Raw genomic sequence first — 23905 nt, forward strand, 5'->3', positions numbered from 1 at the left:
TAAATATTTTATTCCCGACCGCACTGCAAAACGAGCGAAACGAGAAAAAAAATGATCCGGTTTGAGTACGGTTGCGAATAAAATCAAGTAAGTACAATCAACCATTGGTTCACATATATTGCAGAGATCGGGATATTTTTCAATGTGACACATTATGTACCAGTCCTTTTATGGGCACTTCTCAAAATTTATTTCGGGTAAAAATTACAGACAATAAGAAAATCAGCGTCAGTCAAATGTCGACCCCATCAAAATTTATTTCCGTGTCTGTGACGCAACTATATTGTTTAACATGTTAATTATATTAAACAAACCCGATAGTATTTGATAATTAGTATAAATAATCCAATAAAACACTGCCATTATTTACGATATATGTGTTTAGGAATTTTGTAAACACGTCCGCCATAGTTTATAGGAACTGTACAGAAAGTTTGGAAATCGGAACGAATCGGTATATCTCGGAAAATCATTGATAAATGTATTTGTCGTTTCAATGCTTAGGGCCGAGTAATTTCGGCAAATCGGAACTCAACTTGTGTAAAACACTAGCTCAATTAACCGTTAAACTCCGCCTCCGTTCTCTGCAAAAGATTCGAAGGCGGAGTGCACGTGCTTTTATTAAATTGGAGGATTGCAATTGAGAAACAAACACACGATTGGTTCGGCATGTTGATTGCTAGACAAAGGAAGCCAATTTTTTCGGCGCGAAATTTGTCGCTTAATTGCTTCCGACAGAAAGCGGCTTTCCTTTGATGACGTCAAACTGTCAATTCACACAGACTGCACATTTTCGGAAGACTTTAACTGACTCCTTGCTTACAATTCCAGTAAAAAAAAAACACTTGCTAACATTAAACTTTGGATTAAATTATCAAAATAAAGCAAAAGCGAAGTTGACAAATATGATTGAATTAATTCGCGTCAGTTCAAATAAGACGTTTTGCGTTGTAAATCAACGAGTTTTCATGACAACAACAACTTTGACAAACATTACCGCGACGACGCATGGATCGATCTACCTCGATTTTTTTTCATGTACGATCTCATAAGTCGAGTAAGAGCAAACACATACCGGGTAATTTGTGTATGAGTAGTTTATCTTATATAAGATTTATGCAACGGGCATCGCATTGCGTAATGGTGCGCATCCAATTTTGGAAATGAAGCGCAGTTTTTCGTTTTAATGGGAGAAGAACGCATGTCATGTAATGGAGTGTTTAAAATTGCCTGATGTTACATAAGGTGCTGTTAGGACTCATTTCATTTGAAGATATAGATGTGTTTCATTGCATAATTGGATTTTTTGTCTCTGTGTTAAGGTTATAAAAGATATGTTGTCTTTGTTCTGATGTTATTAGTATTAACTTTTTTTTCCAATGATGTTTTTTTTTTTTTTTTTTTTTTCGACCGCCCGATGGACCATTTTCAAAATAATTTTTGTAAACCAATAAAAAAAAAAGTCGTGGCCTAATTGTCAGGTTTTCAAATCGTCAAAATTTGCATATAAGCATGGTTAATGTTCAGTATTAGTGTTTCTTCGCAAATAACATACATGCAACTGCAACGAAAATGTGCATATCTGAAACAGTTCTTTTTCAATTTTGTCAATTTACCAAAACATGGAAAGGTCCCTTTAACATCTAGCAGCCTAAAAAGTTAAATTTTGGCAAATAGAATTGCCCCAATAATCTGAGACTTGTACTGAACCTTTGTTCCTGGGAGAACATCTGTGTTTTTTTGGTCCTGTAGTGTGGGTGGAGGGCAGGGGTGGGGTATACTTGTACTTAAAGACATAAATGGAACATACAGCATTTTTATGCCCCCCTTCGCAGAAGAGGGGGTATATTGCTTTGCTCATGTCGGTCTGTCGGTCCGTCCACCAGGTGGTTGTCAGAAGATAACTCAAGAACGCTTGGGCCTAGGATCATGAAACTTCATAGGTACATTGATCATGACTCGCAGATGACCCCTATAGATTTTGAGGTCACTAGGTCAAAGGTCAAGGTCACGGTGACCTAAAATAGTAAAATGGTTTTTGAATGATAACTCAAGAACGCATACGCCTAGGATCATGAAACTTCATGGGTAGATTGATCATGACTCGCAGATTACCCCTATTTATTTTGAGGTCACTAGGTCAAAGGTCAAGGTCACGGTGACCAGAAATAGTAAAATGGTTTTTGGATGATAACTCAAGAACGCATACGCCTAGGATCATGAAACTTCATAGGTAGATTGATCATGACTTGCAGATGACCCCTATTGATTTTGAGGTCACAAGTTCAAAGGTCAAGGTCACGGTGACCCGAAATAGTAAAATGATTTTCGGATGATAACTCAAGAACGCTTTTGCCTAGGAACATGACACTTCATAGGTACATTGATCGTGACCCGCAGATGACCCCTATTGATTTTGAGGTCACTAGGTCAAAGGTCAAGGTCACAGTGACAAAAATCGTATTCACACAATAGCTGCCACTACAACGGACAGCCCATATGGGGGGCATGCATGTTTTACAAACAGCCCTTGTTAGTATCTTCCTCACACATCTGTCTGAGCTGTCCTTTAGAAGCTTACTGCATTCAGTGTTTTGATTCCATGTGGCATATCAATGTGTTTTGTCATTGATGTTTTGATACACGTTAAAATACCTAACACAAATACACTACACGACCCGTGATTTTTGCCATATTCGCGGAGTCACAGTGCACAGTTTGATTTTTTAGTGGAAAATCACAGAGATATCATGTAATTCGTCACTCCATCGTCCCGCGAGTGCAAGATAATCTTCGCAATTTTGTGGTTATTTGCCGCGATTCGCCGTGGATATTGGTGACATTGGTGATTTGCCAATTCATGCATATAAACCGAATCATAGTCCATAACTGTATACATACCGCTTTTCTAATGTTCACATTTATCCGATAATCCAATATAATTACAATATCAATGACGAAAAAATAATCTTTAGAATACAGTTCATTATGGGACACAGCTTTCATTAGATGAGCGAATTTAAATTTAGATTGAATGCAATCACGGGTCGCGTAGTGTAAGGTTAAAATGTTATATATTTACAATGATTTTTCCCTGTTATTGTTTGGTTTAAAATGGGTTACAGGTTTTAATTATCTTTTTTAAAATGAAAAGGTGGACACAATTTTAATGTTTATTGTGCAAAATTGCATTTAGTATAAACTGCTAGTAAATCGCTTCAAACCTGATAATTTTGAGGGTGGAGCACACAACTATTGTATCTTATATAGAATAGGTGAATCAGATATGGCAGTGTCACATGCTACATCCGTGCTATTTTCTGTTTGCTCCATTTGCCAGATAGGGTAATTAAGGCCAGGGCTGTAGTTATCTTCTGTTGTCTACTATTGATGTCTTTTGTTTCATCATAGTGTAGTCAGTATTGAATGGCCCACAAATTACAGAACATTAAATTAACCCTTAATAAACATGTCAATTTTAAAATAACATAAACATGTCAATTTGAAAAAAACATGATCATGTCAATTTGAAAATAACAGCTGTAAATGCCCCACACTGTTGTATTGTCAGAATTCAAATCCTAAGAGTAGTTTGAAAATGACAGCAGGAGCTTTCTGACATGAGATATTGTATGGGCTTTGTTCATCGAATACAGTTGTCATTACCTGACTGCCTACCTTTGTTGCTCTGTGACAGGCATATAATGTAACCTAATATGAGTGTAATGTAACCAAACAAAGTCTGGCTGACCCAGTAACACAGCTCAAGGTTTATTTTTAATCCATCCAGACGTATACATTTTACATCAGACCTGCACTACTTTCTGCCCAATTAAGTTCTTGTGGCCCATTTCCACTTGTGCACTGATCTTGGCATTTTTGACATCAATGCAGGCATGTGTTGGATTACACACTGGGCTATTTGTACAAGCTTCCACATCATCAATATAGCATTATTGAGTGCAGTTTGGTTCTTGCATGCTTTCTATCTTTATGATCTCTGGTTTGTGATGGTGGCCAATTAATCCATTCCTGATTACCAGTGTTCCAATTCTGGGTCAACCAAACACCTGAAAGTAGTAAAATCCCCAGTCAGTAACACTTTCCCTGATGCGATTACATTTTTGTCAATATTACCTCTGTAATATGTTTCTCATTTTAAGAATAACACCAATTTCAATAATAAATTATTTGTAAGACTTAAATTTGTTTAACCCTTTCCCACTCAGAAACAAACTGAAATTGGCTAAATGCTAACAGCATAAAAACCGGTAATCTTACTGGCAGTCTGTTTAGGTTTTATGGTGTTTGCTGTTTATCAGTGTCTAAGAGTTGGAAATGTGGTCTTTAAAACTTGATCTTTTAAAAAGTATTTAATTGTATTTTCTATGAGACTACAAACTGGTGAAAATGCTTAGCTGAGAAGTTATGGGTTAATCATTATGAAGTTATTAAAGGCTCTATAAAGGTGAAGATACGTGATTATTTACAGATTTTAAAATATTTTTTTCATATTTTATTTATAAAGGTTTTCAAAAAACAATATATATATGCTATAGGACATAATAATAAAAAAAATGAGCAATACAACTTGTTTTGAGCTCAAAATAAAGTGTCCTTCAAGTCAATTGTGTTTACAAACAATCAGTTTATTTACATCGCTGTTTCTAGCGAAAGAGAGAGTGAAAGTGACTCAGGTCACCAAAAATATAACGATGACTTTTAACGTTTTCCGGTATCACTCACAAAGTAGGTCTCTTCTAAATGGTTAAAACGTTTGTAGTGATCTAATAAGTTACTTTGTGCTGGTAAAAAGTTGTTAAAATAGAATTAAAATTGAATTTTCTTTCGGCTATTTTTAGCATATGTCAACGCTCTGAGGCTACACATCATGTTAGTTGCAAAAATGTAAACATTTCTCCAATTATGAAACGGGTTTATCTTCCATAATTCTTGACAACCTTGTACCTAAGCTGTGTTATTAGCAGTTTTTATGCAAAAGTAACTCAAATCCGGTAAAAATTAGACCAGTTGATATGCATAATAATTGGATTTGTGACCTTTGTAGAGCCTTTAAGTGTAGTATGAAGACAGTTGATTTTATTTGAATGTTTGAATTCATGCCTACCACAAACTCTTCTTTAGTCAACACACTAGGCATGACAGCATTATTACTACATCAAACAATTGATGAATGAAGTAATAGTGATAAATGGCTAGTTTGATCTTCATTTGGTGTCAAAATAACTTTTAAGTCTATGTGTATGATCTTGATCCCTAATAAGAAAGCTTGGATGCAAAACTAAGTTTCCTCCTTAACATGTTGTATTTGTTACAGTTTTCTGCTTCTATGCTGTGTTATTATTTTGTGGTATGTTCTGGGAGATTACAGAGATTGTTGAGAATACAGTCCAATAGGAACTGGGCCCATAATCACCAAACAATTCTTAGACTTTAACCCATTTATGCCTAGTGGGCTCTCCCATCCTTCTAAATTGGATCAAATTTATTTGCAAAATTAGGGATGTCTAGTATATTTATTTCTATATCTAGAATATTTCTTATAGAAATTTCTTTAAGCAAACAGCGCAGACCCTGATGAGACGCCGCATGATGAGGCGTCTCATCTGGGTCTACGCTGTTTGCCAAGGCCTTTTTTCTAGACGCTAGGCATAAATGGGTTAATCTAAGCATAAAAATATTCTTTAAATTGGAATATCTTCAAGAATTGCCTAAGTTCTTAGTCAAACTTCACCCATTGTACTGTAGAATATTTTGTTCGTGGTATAATCACCAAAGATAGTCAAATATTCAAATACTGAACATATTTTTCTTGGTTTTAAGTGTATTCTTTATTCTTACGCTGTAGTTTTGGGCAAGAACAATCACTGTTACTTGAATTAGTTTGGACAAAGACAATTGTACAAGCCTAGGCCATATGAAACTGAGATTCTGAGTAATCCTTGGTTAATATTTCCGAGTGCAGGCTTTGTAGAATTTTTATATGATTGAGCATTAATTTTATTTCATTAAGTTGTTATGAGAGCTTTTTAATTGTGGGTTATGTGGTTTGAAGTTATAAAGCAGCGTAGGTGTATTACTCCAACCTCAATCTTTACAGAGATTTGTCAAAGAGATGTGAGTTTAAAACTGTTGTATTTGTTGAGTATTTGATGTATCGGATACAATGGTTTTGCGCTTATCGTGGTGTTGGTTTTGTCAACCACAGGCAGATGTCTTTGTTGGCATGTGTGCGGCACATTTTCTGTGGAAGGAATGTCTTGTGGTTACTTATAATAACTTAGAGAGGCAGGCTTAAGATAGTGTGTGGTTACTAAAAAGAATTTTCCTGAAGTTAAAGAGTCTGCTTTAACAGTTTGTTATATGAAAAAACTACACAAAAGTACTTACTTGCTGCTGTTTTGTTATTTTTGTTGCACTTATGATCTTTTTTTTTCTCAAAATATGTATTAATGCACATTGCTTATAACAACTATTTGGCAGAAATTACCCATAAGTATACAGGTGTATGTCTTTTTGTTCAACATATCCTGAAGAAAAAACAGAATAGTTACTATCAGAATACTGATTTATTTGGTAAATTTTGATGCCATTGTGTTCCCATTTGTTTGGTGCCTCAGATTGTATAAAGCCAAGAAGGCCTTTCATGAATGTGTCTGGTAATCAGTGTATTATTAGCCAGGTAGTTGATAAAATGCAGCCTGACATGTCACATACATGGTACTTAGCCTAGTTTATCAACAGTGGTGGAAATCACTATACAAACATCTAGATGTCTACATATTTAGGCCAGAACATTGTAATGTTTCTAATGACCCCGATATCACAAGTTGAATAATTACTTTGTAAACAAAGTTTTATAAGAACATGTATACTAATTAGGTACTAATAATTTTCTGATTATGAAAGTTTTACTACACGTATTTATCCAAGAACATTAAAATGAAATACATGGCATAGTAAATTTAATTATAAATAAGAAACATATTTTATCTATGCCAATTAGAATATATCTGGTGGTTACAAGGTAGAAATCTGTCTATTTTGCGCTTTAAAACTTATAAATAATCGTGATTGTAGAAATGGACGTATTCATATAGAAATCTTACTTTCAGTTTTAAAAGCGGCACCCTTTAAAAAGATAATAAATTACTTGCTAACTAGGCTATAGATTTAATTTTATCTATGCCAATTAGAATAAAATTATCTGGTCATTGTTACAAGGTAGAAATCCGTCTTTTTTTGCGCTTTAAAACCTAAAAATAATTGGGTTTGTCTGAATGGACGTATACATATAGAAATCCTACTTTCGGTTTGAAAATTAAAAAAATAAATAAATTACTTGCTAACTAGGCTATAGATTTAATGACAATTTTGCACCAATTCAAATTGCATCTTTATATGTATAGATTAACATGTATGTCATTTCAAGGTGTGTGGCTTAAATTTGGGAAAATAAAAGCAAAAACCATTATCTTGAAAGTGTTAGACATAAAATGCATAAAAATTGTCAATTCATAACTGCCAGAGAAGTAACTATTGATTGCTGTTGCACAGGCATTGGTCTTCTTTAATCCTTTCCCACTCATAAGCAAATCTTGGACGACACATTACGCACATGCATTCAACACCTTTTTTTTTTTACAGAAACACAACTGTAAATGTTGTAGGCCTTACAACTTGACCTGACATGTTATACTCCTGTTTAGTGTGGTATTTCAGTTAGTTAACTATTGAAATGTAGACACAGAGGTTTTTGCAATTGGAGACACATGTCAACAGCCCAATTCAATGAGTAATTGTGCAAAAATAGGCAGATTTTTTTGCAACCAGCTCATAGGGTTAAGTTGTCAGCTGCTAAGATCAGTGAAGACTTCGTGTTATGTTCTTGATATATGAGCCTTGTTCTGGGAAAATGGGGCTTAATTCATGTGTTTGTGAGTGTTGTCCTGATAATCCTGTGCAGTTGTGTGTATCAAAATGTTTTTTTCTTCGTTTTTGTCTAAATGTCTCAAGGCAGTTTCATTTTCTCGATTCTATTATAAACAAATTGCAATGTTCTTATATCAAAAGGCATGATTCTGCATGAATTGATTTTGTAGAACTTCAATATCCTTGAATCTATTGTTGTTAAACATTGTTGTTGTTGCTGCAACCTTCAGGTGTTGTTGTTGTCTTATCTGATTCTATGATTTTGTTGTTTTTGTTCATGTTTGACCATCATTCTGCTATTGTTGTTGCTCAATTGTTTCGATTGTTGTTGTTTTTGTCCATGATGCTCCATTATTATAATGTTGTTGTTGCTCAATTGTTTCTTATGTTTTTGATGTTCTCGGTTTTGGGTGCTCCATAATTTTTCTGTTGTCGATGTTGTTCATGTTGCCCCAAAATTCTACTGTACATGTTGCTCCATCATTCTACAGTTGTTTTTGTGTTTCCAGGGCGACTCGTGCATTCCAGCAGGTGTTGTACACTGAGCCAGGATTCCAGCGCGCCAACGAAATCCATATACGCCTGGGTTTCATCTTCAAGATTGGCAAAGACTTCGACAAAAGCCTCAAGGTACTGGTACTACGTACTACTAGCAATCATGAATGGAGGCACGTTCTGAAACACTATGAATATATGTGTCTTGTTCTGTGAAAATTTGGCAAACTGCATGTGCGTAAAGTGTCATCCCAGATTAGCCTGTGCAGTCCGCACAGGCTAATCAGGGACGACACTTTCCGCCTAAACTTGATTTTCGGTAAGGAGGGACTTCCTTGAAACTAAAAGCCCAGTTTTCTCAGAACGCGGCTCATATAAACTACACATGGAGAAAATGTCAGAAGTGCAGTTTCAAGAAGAATCCTATTGAGACACATGTGATCTGGCTTCATTGACAGTTCTCTATGTCATAAAAAGAGATTCTTAGAAAAGAAGCAGGACAATTTGGTTTAAGTTTCAGCATTTTTTGCCAGTACATGTATTTTTAAATGAGAAGCCATATTTGTAATGGTTTTCCAACTTTGCTTTAGGTCAATGTTGAACGTCATTCTAAATAATCTATTTTTGCCAAGATTGGTTTGGCATGAAAGCTTTGTACATGTCGAGAGCAGTGCTTCCATTAAAATGTAGTCTGTCCACTGAATTTTATATTCACAGATTCACAGAAAGGCAGGCTACGCCACTGCAAATATGATATTGAATTTAATCCTTCAGTTATGGACTATGTACTGGAAGTCTGTCTATCTCAATGTCCTCTGTTTAAGATCACATTCAAATATACCGGTAGCATTTAGAAGTTATTTTTAGCAGCCCTCTCATTGGACCATTGTTGTATACAACATATATGTTTCTAACTCAAACTTATCTATATGAATTAATTGAGATTTCGGAATGTTATAGTTTTATTTTCAAGTTGCTTGTTGAGCAGTTAGTGCAATTAAATTTAAATTAAACTTACTGAAAATATCAGCCCAGATGTGACTTTATGAAACATATTGTTAATTACATTTAAATGTTTTAGTACCCAATTGACAAGTCACAATCGTTTAACAAATTATATCTAACATTAGTAATGTTTTTAAGTATAATAAAGTTATAAAAATGAGCTGTGTACATGAATTGTGTTTGATCAGCCATTGACCCGCAATAAACCTGTGTGTTTCAGCACTTCCGTAACGCGTTGTCGGACTGTAATCCCTGCTCACTGACAAAAGCTCAAAGTAAGTTACGCCTTGTTTGTAAGTGTATGTACACTTGTTTGTGATCTGCCAAGATAAAAATTATGCTGACTTGACATAATAGACCCTTGCTCTGTGAAAACTTCAACTGGCTTAAAGTGTTGTTGCAGATTAGCCTGTTCAGTCTGCACTGGCTCTACAGCAACAATACTTTCCCCTTCAATGATATGGGCTCCACATAACAATACTTTCCCCTTCAATGATATTTTACGTTTAATGCAAGTCTCTTCGTAGCGAAAATCCAGTTTTTAATATGCATTGATGGCAATGAAATTATAGAGACTTGTATATGTATTGCATCTTCAATTTATTTTACTACAAATACAGTTAAAATGATAGAAAATGCAATAACTGAAAAGTCATGTAAATTTCTTATTTTACTGTAAGTATAAACAGAATGTGACACAACTATATTCAGAAATTGAAATCAACAGCTTTGTTTTAGAAAATCACCAAAATGATGCCCATTCCATGATTGTTGTCTTATTCAAAATTCACATCATGCAGTGTTTAATACAACTGTGTTCATATTTCAGTCAAGCTGCATATAGCCCATCTGTATGAAGTTCAGGTAAGAATCCATAAGTTGTATGTGCTATGGGAGAAGAATAAACAATAGAGAAAAAAATCGTAGGGCATCCAGGAAATGTATTAGTTTCGGTATTGTCAGTGCCGGAAAGCGATGTAGAGGTCCTTAGGCGGTTAAATGTTTGGGGCCCAGCCCCCAGCCCCTAGTTTGCTTAAAGCCGACCATAACACCAGTGGCCAGTCAATTTCACTGGTTTAAATAAGCCATCCAGTGCCAAGCCACATAGCATTGATATAAAATAATTGGCTTTGGCAAGTAATCAGATCAGGCCAAGTACGTAAGTAATATAATTTTCATAACGGTCATATGGGGCCTCTAAAAGTTCCGGGGCCCATAGACAGTTGCCTGCCTTGCCTTATGGATAATCCAGGACTGGGTATAGGTTAAACTGTCTTATTTTTTAAATCTGTGTACATCAGGGGTGTAACAAGTTAATGATCCTAGCTGTCTTGTGGGTAACATGTAGTAGTTGTTTCAATTGACAGTGAATGTTGTTTGCAATTTATAGATTGTTTAAAACGTGAATATCCTACTTGATTATATACCAAATAGTTATTACCTAGCAGAATATTATAATTTTGAAATATAATGCTTACAAATAGTAAGAAAAAACCGTTGTGAATTAAAGTATTTGTTTAAAAATGCAAAAATTGTATTTAAGAAAAGAAAAAAGGTTAAAAAAAGAATAATGAGGGAGAGTAATTTTCAAAAAAAAGGAAATAAAATAATACAAATGGGAAAAGATTGGTAACATTATCTGAGTGTTCTTCCTGTTTCATATGCTAGAGTATTTCCATTTCTGTCCTTGATGCAAGTGGTGATTTTGAGAAATACAATACTTTGATACTTGTGACAGTGTATTCAGTTTCTTTGAAAGATGTTGTTTGGTAATGATATACTTTAAAACCCCATTTAAGTTGCTTGGTAGCTGCATTTGTAGATATCAGTCACGCTCTGTCAAAAGGGGGTTTAATGCATGTGCGTAAAGTGTCATCCCAGAGTAGCCTGTGCAGTCCGCCAGAGTAGCCTGTGCAGTCCGCCAGAGTAGCCTGTGCAGTCCGCCAGAGTAGCCTGTGCAGTCCGCCAGAGTAGCCTGTGCAGTCCGCCAGAGTAGCCTGTGCAGTCCGCCAGAGTAGCCTGTGCAGTCCGCCAGAGTAGCCTGTGCAGTCCGCCAGAGTAGCCTGTGCAGTCCGCCAGAGTAGCCTGTGCAGTCCGCCAGAGTAGCCTGTGCAGTCCGCCAGAGTAGCCTGTGCAGTCCGCCAGAGTAGCCTGTGCAGTCCGCCAGAGTAGCCTGTGCAGTCCGCCAGAGTAGCCTGTGCAGTCCGCCAGAGTAGCCTGTGCAGTCCGCCAGAGTAGCCTGTGCAGTCCGCCAGAGTAGCCTGTGCAGTCCGCCAGAGTAGCCTGTGCAGTCCGCCAGAGTAGCCTGTGCATTCCGCCAGAGTAGCCTGTGCAGTCCGCCAGAGTAGCCTGTGCAGTCCGCCAGAGTAGCCTGTGCAGTCCGCCAGAGTAGCCTGTGCAGTCCGCCAGAGTAGCCTGTGCAGTCCGCCAGAGTAGCCTGTGCAGTCCGCCAGAGTAGCCTGTGCAGTCCGCCAGAGTAGCCTGTGCAGTCCGCTCAGGCTAATCTGGGGTGACACTTTCGGCCTTAACTGGATTTTGCTAAGATTAGACTTTCTTTATTACAAAATATAATAAAAGTGGAAAGTGTAGTCCCTAATTAGCCTGTGCAAACTGCACAGGCTAATCTAGGACACCACTGTACGCTTCTGCATTAAACCTCCTTTTCACAGAGCACGGCCCATATTTATTACGTCAGTGTGACATGTAGTAATGTCACGTTTATAGTGACACTGGATGACAGGAAATAATAGTTACATATAAACATGATTCGGGCATTGTCCAATTGAAATCAGTTCTTGCTAAAGTTATTTCAAGGAATAATGAATGGAAACATGTCTGCATTAAGTGGGGATCTCTGTTTAGAAGTTTATGAAAGTCATGAAGGAATTTCAATAAATCTCATCCCTGATTTAACAGTGGGTTTAATGTTACACTGTTTTATGTACTTTTTATTTCTATAACAGATAAATTTGTTTTACACTGAACCAGCAATTGATAGGAATGTAAAATCAATTTTGACCTTCATGATTTTTTTTATCTTGAAAGGCATTTAAACAAACTTAGCTACCAAGCTGTTAAGTGCAAGTGCCTCAATGTTCATTCATAACTGTATCATTGTATTAAGTGATATTGATTTTGTTATGCATTCTGGAATAGGTTATACCGTATATGTCCTTATTGACGCTCATGCCCTAATAGACGCGCAGGCCGTCTTATCTGGGGTTGATCGGAATTTATCAGAACCATAAGATAAGATTTATGTAGCCCATAATCCATTAAAGAGTGAGACATAACATCTGAAAACATCGTTTCTGCAGCCATTTTGTTTGCAACACGGTGACACCGTAATTTGCTTAGATCGGTATAAAGGTGCGCAGTGCACTCTTTTCTAATTAAAACGAAAAAGTGTGCATCATTTGTGTAATTCGATGCGCACCATTTTGCAATGCGATGCCCGTTGTTTAAATCTTATATAAGATAAACTACTCTTACACAAATTATTTGTTTGCTCTTCGACTTATGAGATCGTTCAGGAAAAAAATCGAGGTATATCGATCCCCGCGTCGTTGCGGTATTGTTTGTTTTGGTTCTCATGAAAACTCGTTGATTTACAGCCCAAAACGTCTTATTTGAACTGACGCGAATAAATTTAATAAAATTTCTCAGCTTCGGATTTGCTTTATTTTGATAATTTAATGCAAAGTTTAATGTTAGCAAGTGTTTTTTTTACTGAAATTGTAAACAAAGAGTCAGGTAAAGTCTTCAGAAAAATTGCACTCTGTGTAAATTGATAGTTTGACGTCATCAATTGAAAGCTGCTTCCTGTCTGAAGCAATAAAGCGACAAATTTCTTGCCGACAGAATTGGCTTCCTTTGTCTAGCAATCAACATGCCGAACCAATCGCTTGTTTGTTCCTCAATGGCAATCGTCAAATTTAATTATAGCACGTGCATAGCTCCGCCTTCGAATCTTTTGCAGAGAACGGAGGTGGAGTTTAACGGTTAATTGAGCAAGTGTTTTACGCAAGTTGAGTTCCAATTCGCCGAAATTACTCGGCCCAAAGCATTGAAACAACGAACACATTTATCGATGATTTTGCGATCTCTGCATAAATATGCTACCATGCGAGTATACTTCATGTACGTAGGTTACAAACCAACAAAAATAATTATTATGGTCCTCAGCACAGGTGACGATTTGCGTAAATTGGACATTGCGATGTAATGGGTCTGCAGCAGACTATGTCATACATACGATTGGCTTAAACAATGTTATTAGCGGCAGGTAATGAAAATGTTATAGATATAGACAGGCGTTGTATTTTTTCTTTCTTAGAGACAAACAAATGATATTTGTCTGATGGCCTTAGCGCTATCATAGTCTGTTTCCACATCCATATATATGTTTTCGATGTATATTCCTCGAGGACTGCGTGTAACTCGGGTGCAAGGCAGCAGTCAGTGACGATGTCATGGGTGGCATGTGCGCTTTACGCCGATGACGCCAACTGTATGGTATTGAGCTTTGGAGTGTATTGTTCGTCACGCTATAAATACTTATCAACTAGATGCAGTGAAAGCAAAAATACAGGGTCAAACTGTATTTAATGGTGAGCGTCTCTTAATGGGTAAATATTTAAGTCAATGAAAAATAAAATGGGATCCGCAGACAATTTTCGTAAAATTGGACATTGCGATGTAGCAGGTCTGCAGCAGATTGGATTAAACAATGTTGTGAGTGGCAGGTAATGAAAATGTTACACTGTTCAAATATGAGGAATAAGTAATAGTTGTTTGAATTAAACGCGCAGGGGTCTTGAAAAAACACGCACAGTGCGCGTCAATAAGGACATAAACGGTATTGCTCTGCATTGCCAATAATTAACTGTGAGGTAAAAGAAGTATTTAAAGTCAATAAAGCCCAATTTTTCCTGAAGCTATTGCTAAATATATCTTCAAGTAAATTTGACATGAGCAAAATGTTTGTTATTTAGGTCACAAACCAAGTGAACATTAAATGATAAAGTTTACAATAATTTAAAGGTCAAAAGTCTTGGTTATAAATTACTTTTGGTAAAATGTTAAATGTTAAGAGTCAATATGTTTTGTTTAAGTCGAAGGCAGCCTTATTTAAGACAAACAAAAAAGGTCCTGTACTTTTTGAATGGCATTGGACCTTACCAGATTTTACCAGACCTTGTTCTTTTTAGTACAAGGATCATCTTATACCCTGAATTTCATGATGCAAATGTTTAATCAGTCTTAATGATAACAGAAATAAGAATTATTTTTTTTACATATATATGGTAATGATATACAATTGAAAAAAGTGTTATTTGAAAGTTTTATTTGTGTGCAAAAATTATACTTCCTTACAATTTCAAAGAAGTACCATAGCATATGTCATATGCCTTTAAATTTGATAAGCCTGTGCAAACTGCACAGACTAATCTGTGACGACTATACGCATATGCATTAAGCCCCATTTTCATAGAGCGAGACTCATTTATAATCACAAGACAACATAAATCTCTCTAGAAAGGGTTGCTGCTTGTTATGTAGAGAATTGTCCCTAAAGCCATTTTAATCCTATTTACACACATTTCTTTCTTTTACAAAATGTTAAAAAGAAAGTTTTTTTATTTATATGTTTACATCAGTCTGTGAAGTATGAAAACACCCTTTTTACGCAGGCAGTTTAAAAGTCTAGTTAACGGTTTTCATTGTTGTTAACTGATGTGCAATAAGATATTGAAATATTGACAAGTGAAGTTGGTTAAAAAAAATGTCATTATTTTATGCTTTGATGAAAAGCTTTTAAGATTGCTTTAGATTGTTTACAAATTCAGCCACATTTATATTTTTAAAGACTCATGTAATGTTAATGGCTGTGCACTGTTATTGGTAAAGGCGCCTGAATAGGTGTAGAATTATTCACAATGCATGACAAATATTTACTTTTTATGATGTTGGTGTGCATTACTCAACCGAGATATAACTCAATGCTGGTGTTAAAGATAAATGAACAATAATAAGTGTGGGTGTATTAGGGGGGATGAGCAGGGGGGTAGGTGATTTCCCTCAGCCATTAATATCCGTAATATCACTGCAATAATGGATGTGTCAATAGTTTATAGAGGTAGGGACGGATAGGGGGGGGGGGGGTGCATGGATGAGAAATTATGGTTTGAATTCTTGAAGTTGACTTAAGCCTGTGAGGTCTTAGGGTGAGGACAATCATGTGGTCTCATTTCCTTCAACTGATTTCTTCATCTTGAGTGCCAAAATTTCACATGTGCATCACAATTAGTTTTTAATTTCTTGGCTTGATGTGTTAAATATTGAAGAGTTGGGGTGAAAACTTTAAGCTTGTGAGTTGTCTATTCCAGTTTTATGAAGATAGACCTCCTGCATAAAATTACACATATGTCGTAGTTTTAGTATTAATACCTTGCAATCTGATATCTGATATTGTGGGGTAGGGGATGGTTCTGTTCAGTGGCACTGGGAAGTCGTCCTGTCTGCAGATGAGTGCACAGGTTGATCTGCAGGGATGACTCTTTGTGCACTTGCATTAAGCCCTGTTTTCCCACAGCAAGGCTTGACTGATAAGCCACTGGGAGTACTGCTTAGTGTGAATCACTGAGGTAGGAGTGAATGGGGTCTGTTTTGTAAGAAAATGTGTCTTTCAAGTGAAATCATAAACATGACTAGCATATGAGTCGTGTTCTGAGAAAACTGGGCATAATGCATGTGCGTAAAGTGTCGTCCCAGATTAGCCTGTGCGGTCTGCACAGGCTAATCAGGGATGACACTTTCCGCTTTTATTACATTTTTCGTTTAAATGAAGTCTCTTCTTAGCAAAAAATCCAATTTAGGTGGAAAATGTGATCTCTGATTAGCCTGTGGGGACTGCACATGCTAATCTGGGACGACACCTTACGCACATGCATTATGCCCAGTTTTCTCAGAACGGGACTCATATACATAGTGTTATCTGTTTTGCTATAACATGACAAGCATGTTTAGGGTGCTTTCTGTTGTAATTGGGCATATGGAACTGAGCTATTTTTTCCTGAAAAATCCAATATAAGTTTTCTTCTCATGTGTAATCTTGAACTTTTTTACCTCTGCTGCACTCATACACTCATACCGTCTTTATCTTAGGAGTGTTAATTATTTTGGATGAATACTTTTTACAAGTCATTATCTACAATCCAGTAATTTATTATAAATATCAATTATTAACCATCATTCAATAGAACATGCCCCACTCCCAATCGCAGCTGCCCTTGATGAAAATATCCTATTGAGAAAACCCATGGAGGTTACAGTTGTTCAGTTCAGTGAAATAGGGCAATCCTTGCAAGCATAATGGTTACAGGTTTACATTGATGACACATGTATTTACAGGAGGATCAACACCCTTTGGTCTCCATCCTTAAACCATTGACCCAGAATAAAGAGATTATCTGATATCTTGAGTAATAACTGCATACCTTAAAGGCATGAATGTGAAACATATCAAATACCATTACAGGACTCTGTTAAAAGGTTGCAGGGAGATAAATGTGTTAAAAAGGTGTTGAATTAAATTATATTTGGATGACTGATTAACAAGCGTGTTGCCTATTTAGTATTGCTGTTTTTCTCAGTTTTTTTTCCCAGGGGACTTTTTAAAGGTTTATATAAGAGAGAATTGTGATTCAAACGTTTTTGATTTGGATTTAATTTAGATGATCGATAAAAAAAGTGTTGCCTTTTTTATTATTGCATTTTTTGTTTTTTGTTGTTTTTCTTGGATATTGGTGTAAAGTTAGTGAGTTGTTAACTGAGCTGTGATTTGCATGTTATTATGCCCCCACCATCGAAGAAAAGGGGGTATATTGTTTTGCACATGTCGGTCGGTCCGTCCGTTGGTCCGTCCACCGAATGGTTTCCTGATGATAACTCAAGAACGCTTAGGCCTAGGATCATGAAACTTCATAGGTACATGGATCATGACTGGCAGATGACCCCTATTGATTTTCAGGTCACTAGGTCAAAGGACAAGGTCACAATTACTCGAAATAGTAAAATGGTTTCTGGATGTTACATGTAACTCACAAATGCTTAGGGTTAAGATCAGGAAAGTTCATGGGGACATTGGTCAAGACTCTAGGTCAAGGTCACAGTGACCTGAAGCCACTACAACTGACAGCCCATTTGGGGGGCATGAGCGTTTTACAAACAGCCCTTGTTAAATGAAAGATTTATTTGAGTTTCTCCATGCATGATTGTTTGATGTTAAACGAAATCATAACATGTTAAATGATGAGTGTGGAATCGAGAAATGAGTCTAGTAATAAATTACTTTTCACCTACTTTTCACAGAGCGAGGCTCATATAATTTTGTCTCATTTCAGGGCCAGTACAGGCAAGCCAAGGAGGCTTATGAGCAGTTCATAGCATCTGAGGACGGTAGTGAGGACCTGTACAAGGCCACCGCACACAAACAGCTTGGTGAGTCCAGGGAGGGGTGCATAGAGGCAGGGAGGGGTACATAGTGGCAGAGAGGGGTACATAGAGGCACATAGTGGTACATAGAGGCAGGGAGGGGTACATGGTGGCAGGGAGGGGTACATAGAGGCAGAGAGGGGTACATAGAGGCAGAGAGGGGTACATAGAGGCAGGGAGGGGTACATAGTGGCAGGGAGGGTTACATAGAGGCAGAGAGGGGTGCATAGAGGCAGAGAGGGGTACATAGAGGCAGGGAGGGGTACATAGAGGCAGAGAGGGGTACATAGAGGCAGGGAGGGGTACATAGTGGCAGGGAGGCAGCAGTGTTTTTCACCATTCTGGGAATGGGACCAGGTTCCTTTGGATTGGGAAAAATCTTGTTATTTTTCACTTCAATTGGGATATGATTGCTAAAAATACTTTTTAATTGAGAATGAAAGGTATTTATATTCTACATTTAGTGAGGTTTAACTTATAATACTGGATAGAAAATGTACTAGTTGATGAGACTTATTTACAACAAATACATTTTTTATTGTAACCATGCAGTTTGGACATTGTAGGTCCCAAATGGGAAAAATATAGAATTGTTCTTTCTATTGGGAATGGGTCCCCTACAAGACCAAACTTTGAATAAAAAATACACTGGAAGCAGATAGGGGCTTAGGGACGGATCAAGGGAAGGGTCCAGGTATATAGAGACACCATTTGGGAAGGATTGTAATATTTCCCGCAAAAGAAGTTTGAGAAGTGGTATATTTTAGTCACTATTCTGGTTTATTAGTTGTACCATATTTCTCACTGACTGCACCATATTTCACTCTGACTGTACCATATTTCAAACTGGTTGTACCATATTTCAAACTGGCTGTATCATATTTCAAACTGGCTACCATATTTCAAACTGGCTGTACCATATTTCAAACTTGCTGTACCACAATTCATACTGGCTGCACCATATTTGACACTGGCTGTACCATATTTCACACTAGTTGAACCATATTTCACATAGCTGTAACATATATGACACTGGCTGTATCATATTTCTCACTGTTTGTATCATATTTCACACTTTCTGTTCCATAAATCACACTTGTTGTACCATATTTAACACTGGCTGCACCATATTACACACTGTTTGTACCATATTACACACGGGTTGTACCATACTTCACACTGGCTGTACCGTATTACACACTAGTTGTACCATATTACACACTGACTGTACCATATATCACACTGGTTGTACCACAATTCACAATGGCTGTACCACAATTCTCACTGGCTTTACCATATTTCACACTGGCTGTATCATCTTTTGTGGTAGCTCTACCATTTTTCACACTGGCTTTACCATATTTCACACTGGCTGTACCACAATTCACACTGGCTGTACCATATTTCTCACTGGCTGAACCGTACCTTTCACTTGCTGAACCATATATTTAAGACTGGCTTAACCATATTTCACACTGGCTGTACTACATTTCACACTTGTTGTACAATATTTCACAGCTCTACCATACCTCACACTGGCTGTACCATATATTTCAGGTTTACTGTACCTTATATCTTAGGTTGGCTGTACCATTTTTCACACTGGCCATACCATATATTTCAGGCTGGCTGAACCATATTTCACACTGGCTGTACCATATATTTCATGTTGGCTGTACCATATATTTCAGGTTGGCTGTACCCTATATTTCAGGTTGGCTGTACCCTATATTCCATGCTAGCTGTACCCTATATTCCATGCTAGCTGTACCCTATATTTATGCCCCCCTTCGAAGAAGAGGGGGTATATTGCTTTGCTCATGTCGGTCGGTCGGTCGGTATGTCGGTCCGTCCACAAGGTGGTTGTCGGATGATAACTCAAGAACGCATACGCCTAGGATCATGAAACTTCATAGGTAGATTGATCATGACTCGCAGATGACCCCTATTGATTTTGAGGTCACTAGTTCAGGTTGGCTGTACCATATATTCCATGCTAGCTGTACCCTATATTTCAGGTTGGCTGTACCATATATTTCAGGTTGGCTGTACCCTATATTTCAGGTTGGCTGTACCATATATTCCATGCTAGCTGTACCCTATATTTCAAGTTGGCTGTTCCATATATTTCAGGTTGGCTGTACCCTATATTTCAGGTTGGCTGTACCATATATTCCATGCTAGCTAGTGTTTTTCCCAGGAGGGCAAAGGGGCATGGCGCATTACTTTCAAAAAGGGCATTTTAGCGCGCAGTTTAGGCAAAAAAGGGCAAAAACGTTCCATGTTATTTGCTCCACGAAGCAGTTGTGGAAAAAATAACATATAAACAAGCACATTTAATGGTAATAGATGTATTTAACTTACTATGATTTATATTAATATATTTACCTTGCAATGAACATTTAAGTTCCATGCTGTTTCAATAAACTGTACAGCACGACAAACATAATAAAGCAATATATGCATATGAATCTGATTATACACAGATCCACTAACATATAAATGAAACCATGTTTGTCTTATCCCATTTTCTAACAATAATCTCGACAGATGTTTAAAATAACATTGCGAGTAAATTGATCTCTAACAATATGCAAACACTCGTTTCCGTGACATACATCCACCGAGTAGATTACAAATAAATAAATTATGTTGTTGCTATCTAAAACATTTTTATGCATCGTTGATTATCACAGACATTTCATTTATTCCTTCTTAATGTATAATCTCCATCGTTAGTTCGATCGTTTACGACGTTATTTGCCATCTTTGCCGAGTCACAATTTAATTCTGTATAGTCCGCCATGTTGATAAAATGTCAAATGATGTAAGCGACAGGTGCGCATAGCAACGTTAAATCGTATACGCGATTAGTATTTTGTTAAATTGGTATACGTCTCGGTAATTATTTCAATAATTAGATCTAATTATCTTAAAGACGAAATCGATAAAGAATAAATTTGTTTGTGAATTTAAAAGTAATTATGCGTAAAAAAATATGTTTTGATATAACTGAATAATACATGCAAAGCACAATTGCCACAAGAATAACATCGAGTTTTTCATCAAATGTCTCCGAAGTAATGATTATATCGTGGAGGAATACACATTGCCGAGCGAAAAGTGCGCTTGGTATAACATAGCCTCCGGCATTATCGATTGATACTGACACGGGGTTATTCACGCTTGACTAATTCACAGCTTTGGGGCAGCCAGTAAGACCTAATCGAGCACTGTTATAGATTAAATCTGCTCAATTAAATATAGTCGATTAAACGTTGACGCCTCTCGAGTAAATCAAGCACAGTCGGAGCGTCACAGACAATCAAGGAAGCTGATTTTGCGGACCAAGTTAGATCGTAAGGCAAACTTCGTGGCGAAATTTGCCTTTGAAAAAAAGGGCGCGTGGCGAAATTTGCCTTTAAAAAGGGCAGCGTGGCGATCCAGGAGGGCGGCATGGCTTTTCGCCACGCTAAAATGGCCTGGGAAAAACACTACTAGCTGTACCCTATATTTCAGGTTGGCTGTACCATATATTCCATGCTAGCTGTACCCTATATTTCAGGTTGGCTGTACCATATATTCCATGCTAGCTGTACCTTATATTTCAGGTTGGCTGTACCATATATTCCATGCTAGCTGTACCCTATATTTCAGGTTGGCTGTACCATATATTCCATGCTAGCTGTACCCTGTATTTCAGGTTGGCTGTACCATATATTCCATGCTAGCTGTACCCTATATTTCAGGTTGGCTGTACCATATATTCCATGCTAGCTGTACCCTATATTTCAGTTTGGCTGTACCATATATTCCATGCTAGCTGTACCCTATATTTCAGGTTGGCTGTACCATATATTCCATGCTAGCTGTACCCTATATTTCAGGTTGGCTGTACCATATATTCCATGCTAGCTGTACCCTATATTTCAGGTTGGCTGTACCATATATTCCATGCTAGCTGTACCCGATATTTCAGGTTGGCTGTACCATATATTCCATGCTAGCTGTACCCTATATTTCAGGTTGGCTGTACCATATATTCCATGCTAGCTGTACCCTATATTTCAGGTTGGCTGTACCATATATTCCATGCTAGCTGTACCCTATATTTCAGGTTGGCTGTACCATATATTCCATGCTAGCTGTACCCTATATTTCAGGTTGGCTGTACCCTATATTTCAGGTTGGCTGTACCCTATATTCCATGCTAGCTGTACCCTATATTTCAGGTTGGCTGTACCATATATTCCATGCTAGCTGTACCCTATATTTCAGGTTGGCTGTACCACACTGTAGACTGTCTGGGAGAGAAGACTGTCAGGGAGGAGCTTGCTTTACAGCACCTCAAGGAGTCTCTCAACTACGATAAGTCGAACGGTCAGACCTGGTACCTCCTGGGCAGGTAGGCACAGCCCACCAGCAACAAGATAGTCCTTATTTGAGCCCAAGATTGTCTACATTTGAGCCCAATATTGTCTATATTTGAGCCCAAGATTGTCTATATTTGAGCCCAAGATTGTCTATATTTGAGCCCAAGATTGTCTATATTTGAGCCCAAGATTGTCTATATTTTTGCCCAAGATTGTCTATATTTGAGCACAAGATTGTCTATATTTGAGCCCAATATAGTCTTTATTTGAGCACAAGAGAGTCTTTATTTTTGTGCCCCCGCATTGGAAAATCTGGGCTTAATGCAAGTTCTTAAAGTGTCGCCCAGGACTGCACAGCAAATCTTGGATGACACTTTACACATGTGCATGAAGACCTGGTGTACCAATGGCTAGGCTCATATTTGTACAATATTTGTTATTTGAGTGAGATGATTTTTTGGTCTATGCTTTCACAACAGATGAGTGAATTAACAGACTGTTTTCTATACCCCGTCTCCACTCTTCCCCATTAGAATGAAAGTGCAAACATCCACAACTCCATTAACCCTTTATCACTTAGATATTTTTTTTATGCATTTGAAGTCCCTTAGAAAGTAAAATTTAATTAAATACCTTTCTTACCAAATTCAAGTTTAAAAGTCTTCATGTCCAACTCAAAGATATTGATGAGCAGCAAACAGCATAAAACCTGAAAAGACTGGGAGTTACTCGCAGGCTGTTCTGGTTTTACGCTGTTTGCACATAGCCATTTTCACTTTGCTTCTGAGTGGGAAAGGGTTAATTTGGTTCTGATGTTTTCGACAAAGATTTTAAACAAAGTGAAGCCAAATGTGTTTATGTACACACTAACAACTATAAGTCTATGGTCACTCACAAATATTTTTCTTATAGAAAACATTTAAATTTGAACCATATTTCAGGTGTTATTCGAGCCTTGGTAAAGTGCATGATGCGTTTGTCTCGTACCGGAAATCCATTGACAAGTCGGAGGCCAGCGCCGACACCTGGTGTTCAATAGGGTAAGAGATAGTTTTACAAGCAGAATTACACACATTTTAAAAATACAAATGTTGATTTTGAGTAAACAAAACCATTATGATTTATGTTCATGTTTTTATGGTTGCATAAAACATACAGCTTTTAAAATGTGAAATCGTGATATTTCATAATATGTTGATAAACAAACTGACTTCTTCTGAAAATTGGCGAACAGCCATGACGAATGTCATGAGCTTCTGTAACATTATCCTAGTTATAAGCCAATGTTGCCATTTCTAGAAGACCACAAGTGTCTTCTATCACTAAATTCGGACTGAGATAATAACTTCTTAAAAAAACACGTGATTTACAGTCATGGAGGAGTGTTCAGCGTACGTAGGTGGTTTTACTTACGTTGACAACATCTCATTGTACGTAACCAATAATGTTAGGGGTAACTGTAGTGCAGTAATTGGCTAAAAATCGTCTGCTAGTGAATGAAAATGTCAAAAGTGTGTGCAGCGTTGGTAAAACAAATATTGCAAATACTATTGCACATGTGCATAAAGTAGTAGCATCAGTTT

At 37.2% G+C, this 23905-nt stretch overlaps 1 protein-coding gene across 2 annotated transcripts in view; it reads left to right on the top strand.

Moving 5' to 3' along the window:
• Nucleotides 1-23905, top strand: part of LOC127834953 (lysine-specific demethylase 6A-like) — a 90744-nt gene that overhangs the window by 40144 nt on the left and 26695 nt on the right. For both annotated transcript variants that reach the window (XM_052361096.1, XM_052361094.1), the window contains exons 6-11: nt 8463-8583; nt 9674-9728; nt 10283-10317; nt 17859-17955; nt 22228-22354; nt 23264-23362. In XM_052361096.1, coding sequence (XP_052217056.1) covers nt 8463-8583; nt 9674-9728; nt 10283-10317; nt 17859-17955; nt 22228-22354; nt 23264-23362 — 534 coding nt within the window. The remainder of the gene's footprint in view (nt 1-8462; nt 8584-9673; nt 9729-10282; nt 10318-17858; nt 17956-22227; nt 22355-23263; nt 23363-23905) is intronic.

This window comes from Dreissena polymorpha, chromosome 6 (assembly GCF_020536995.1).
Source record: "Dreissena polymorpha isolate Duluth1 chromosome 6, UMN_Dpol_1.0, whole genome shotgun sequence".
NCBI classification, from domain to species: domain Eukaryota; kingdom Metazoa; phylum Mollusca; class Bivalvia; order Myida; family Dreissenidae; genus Dreissena; species Dreissena polymorpha.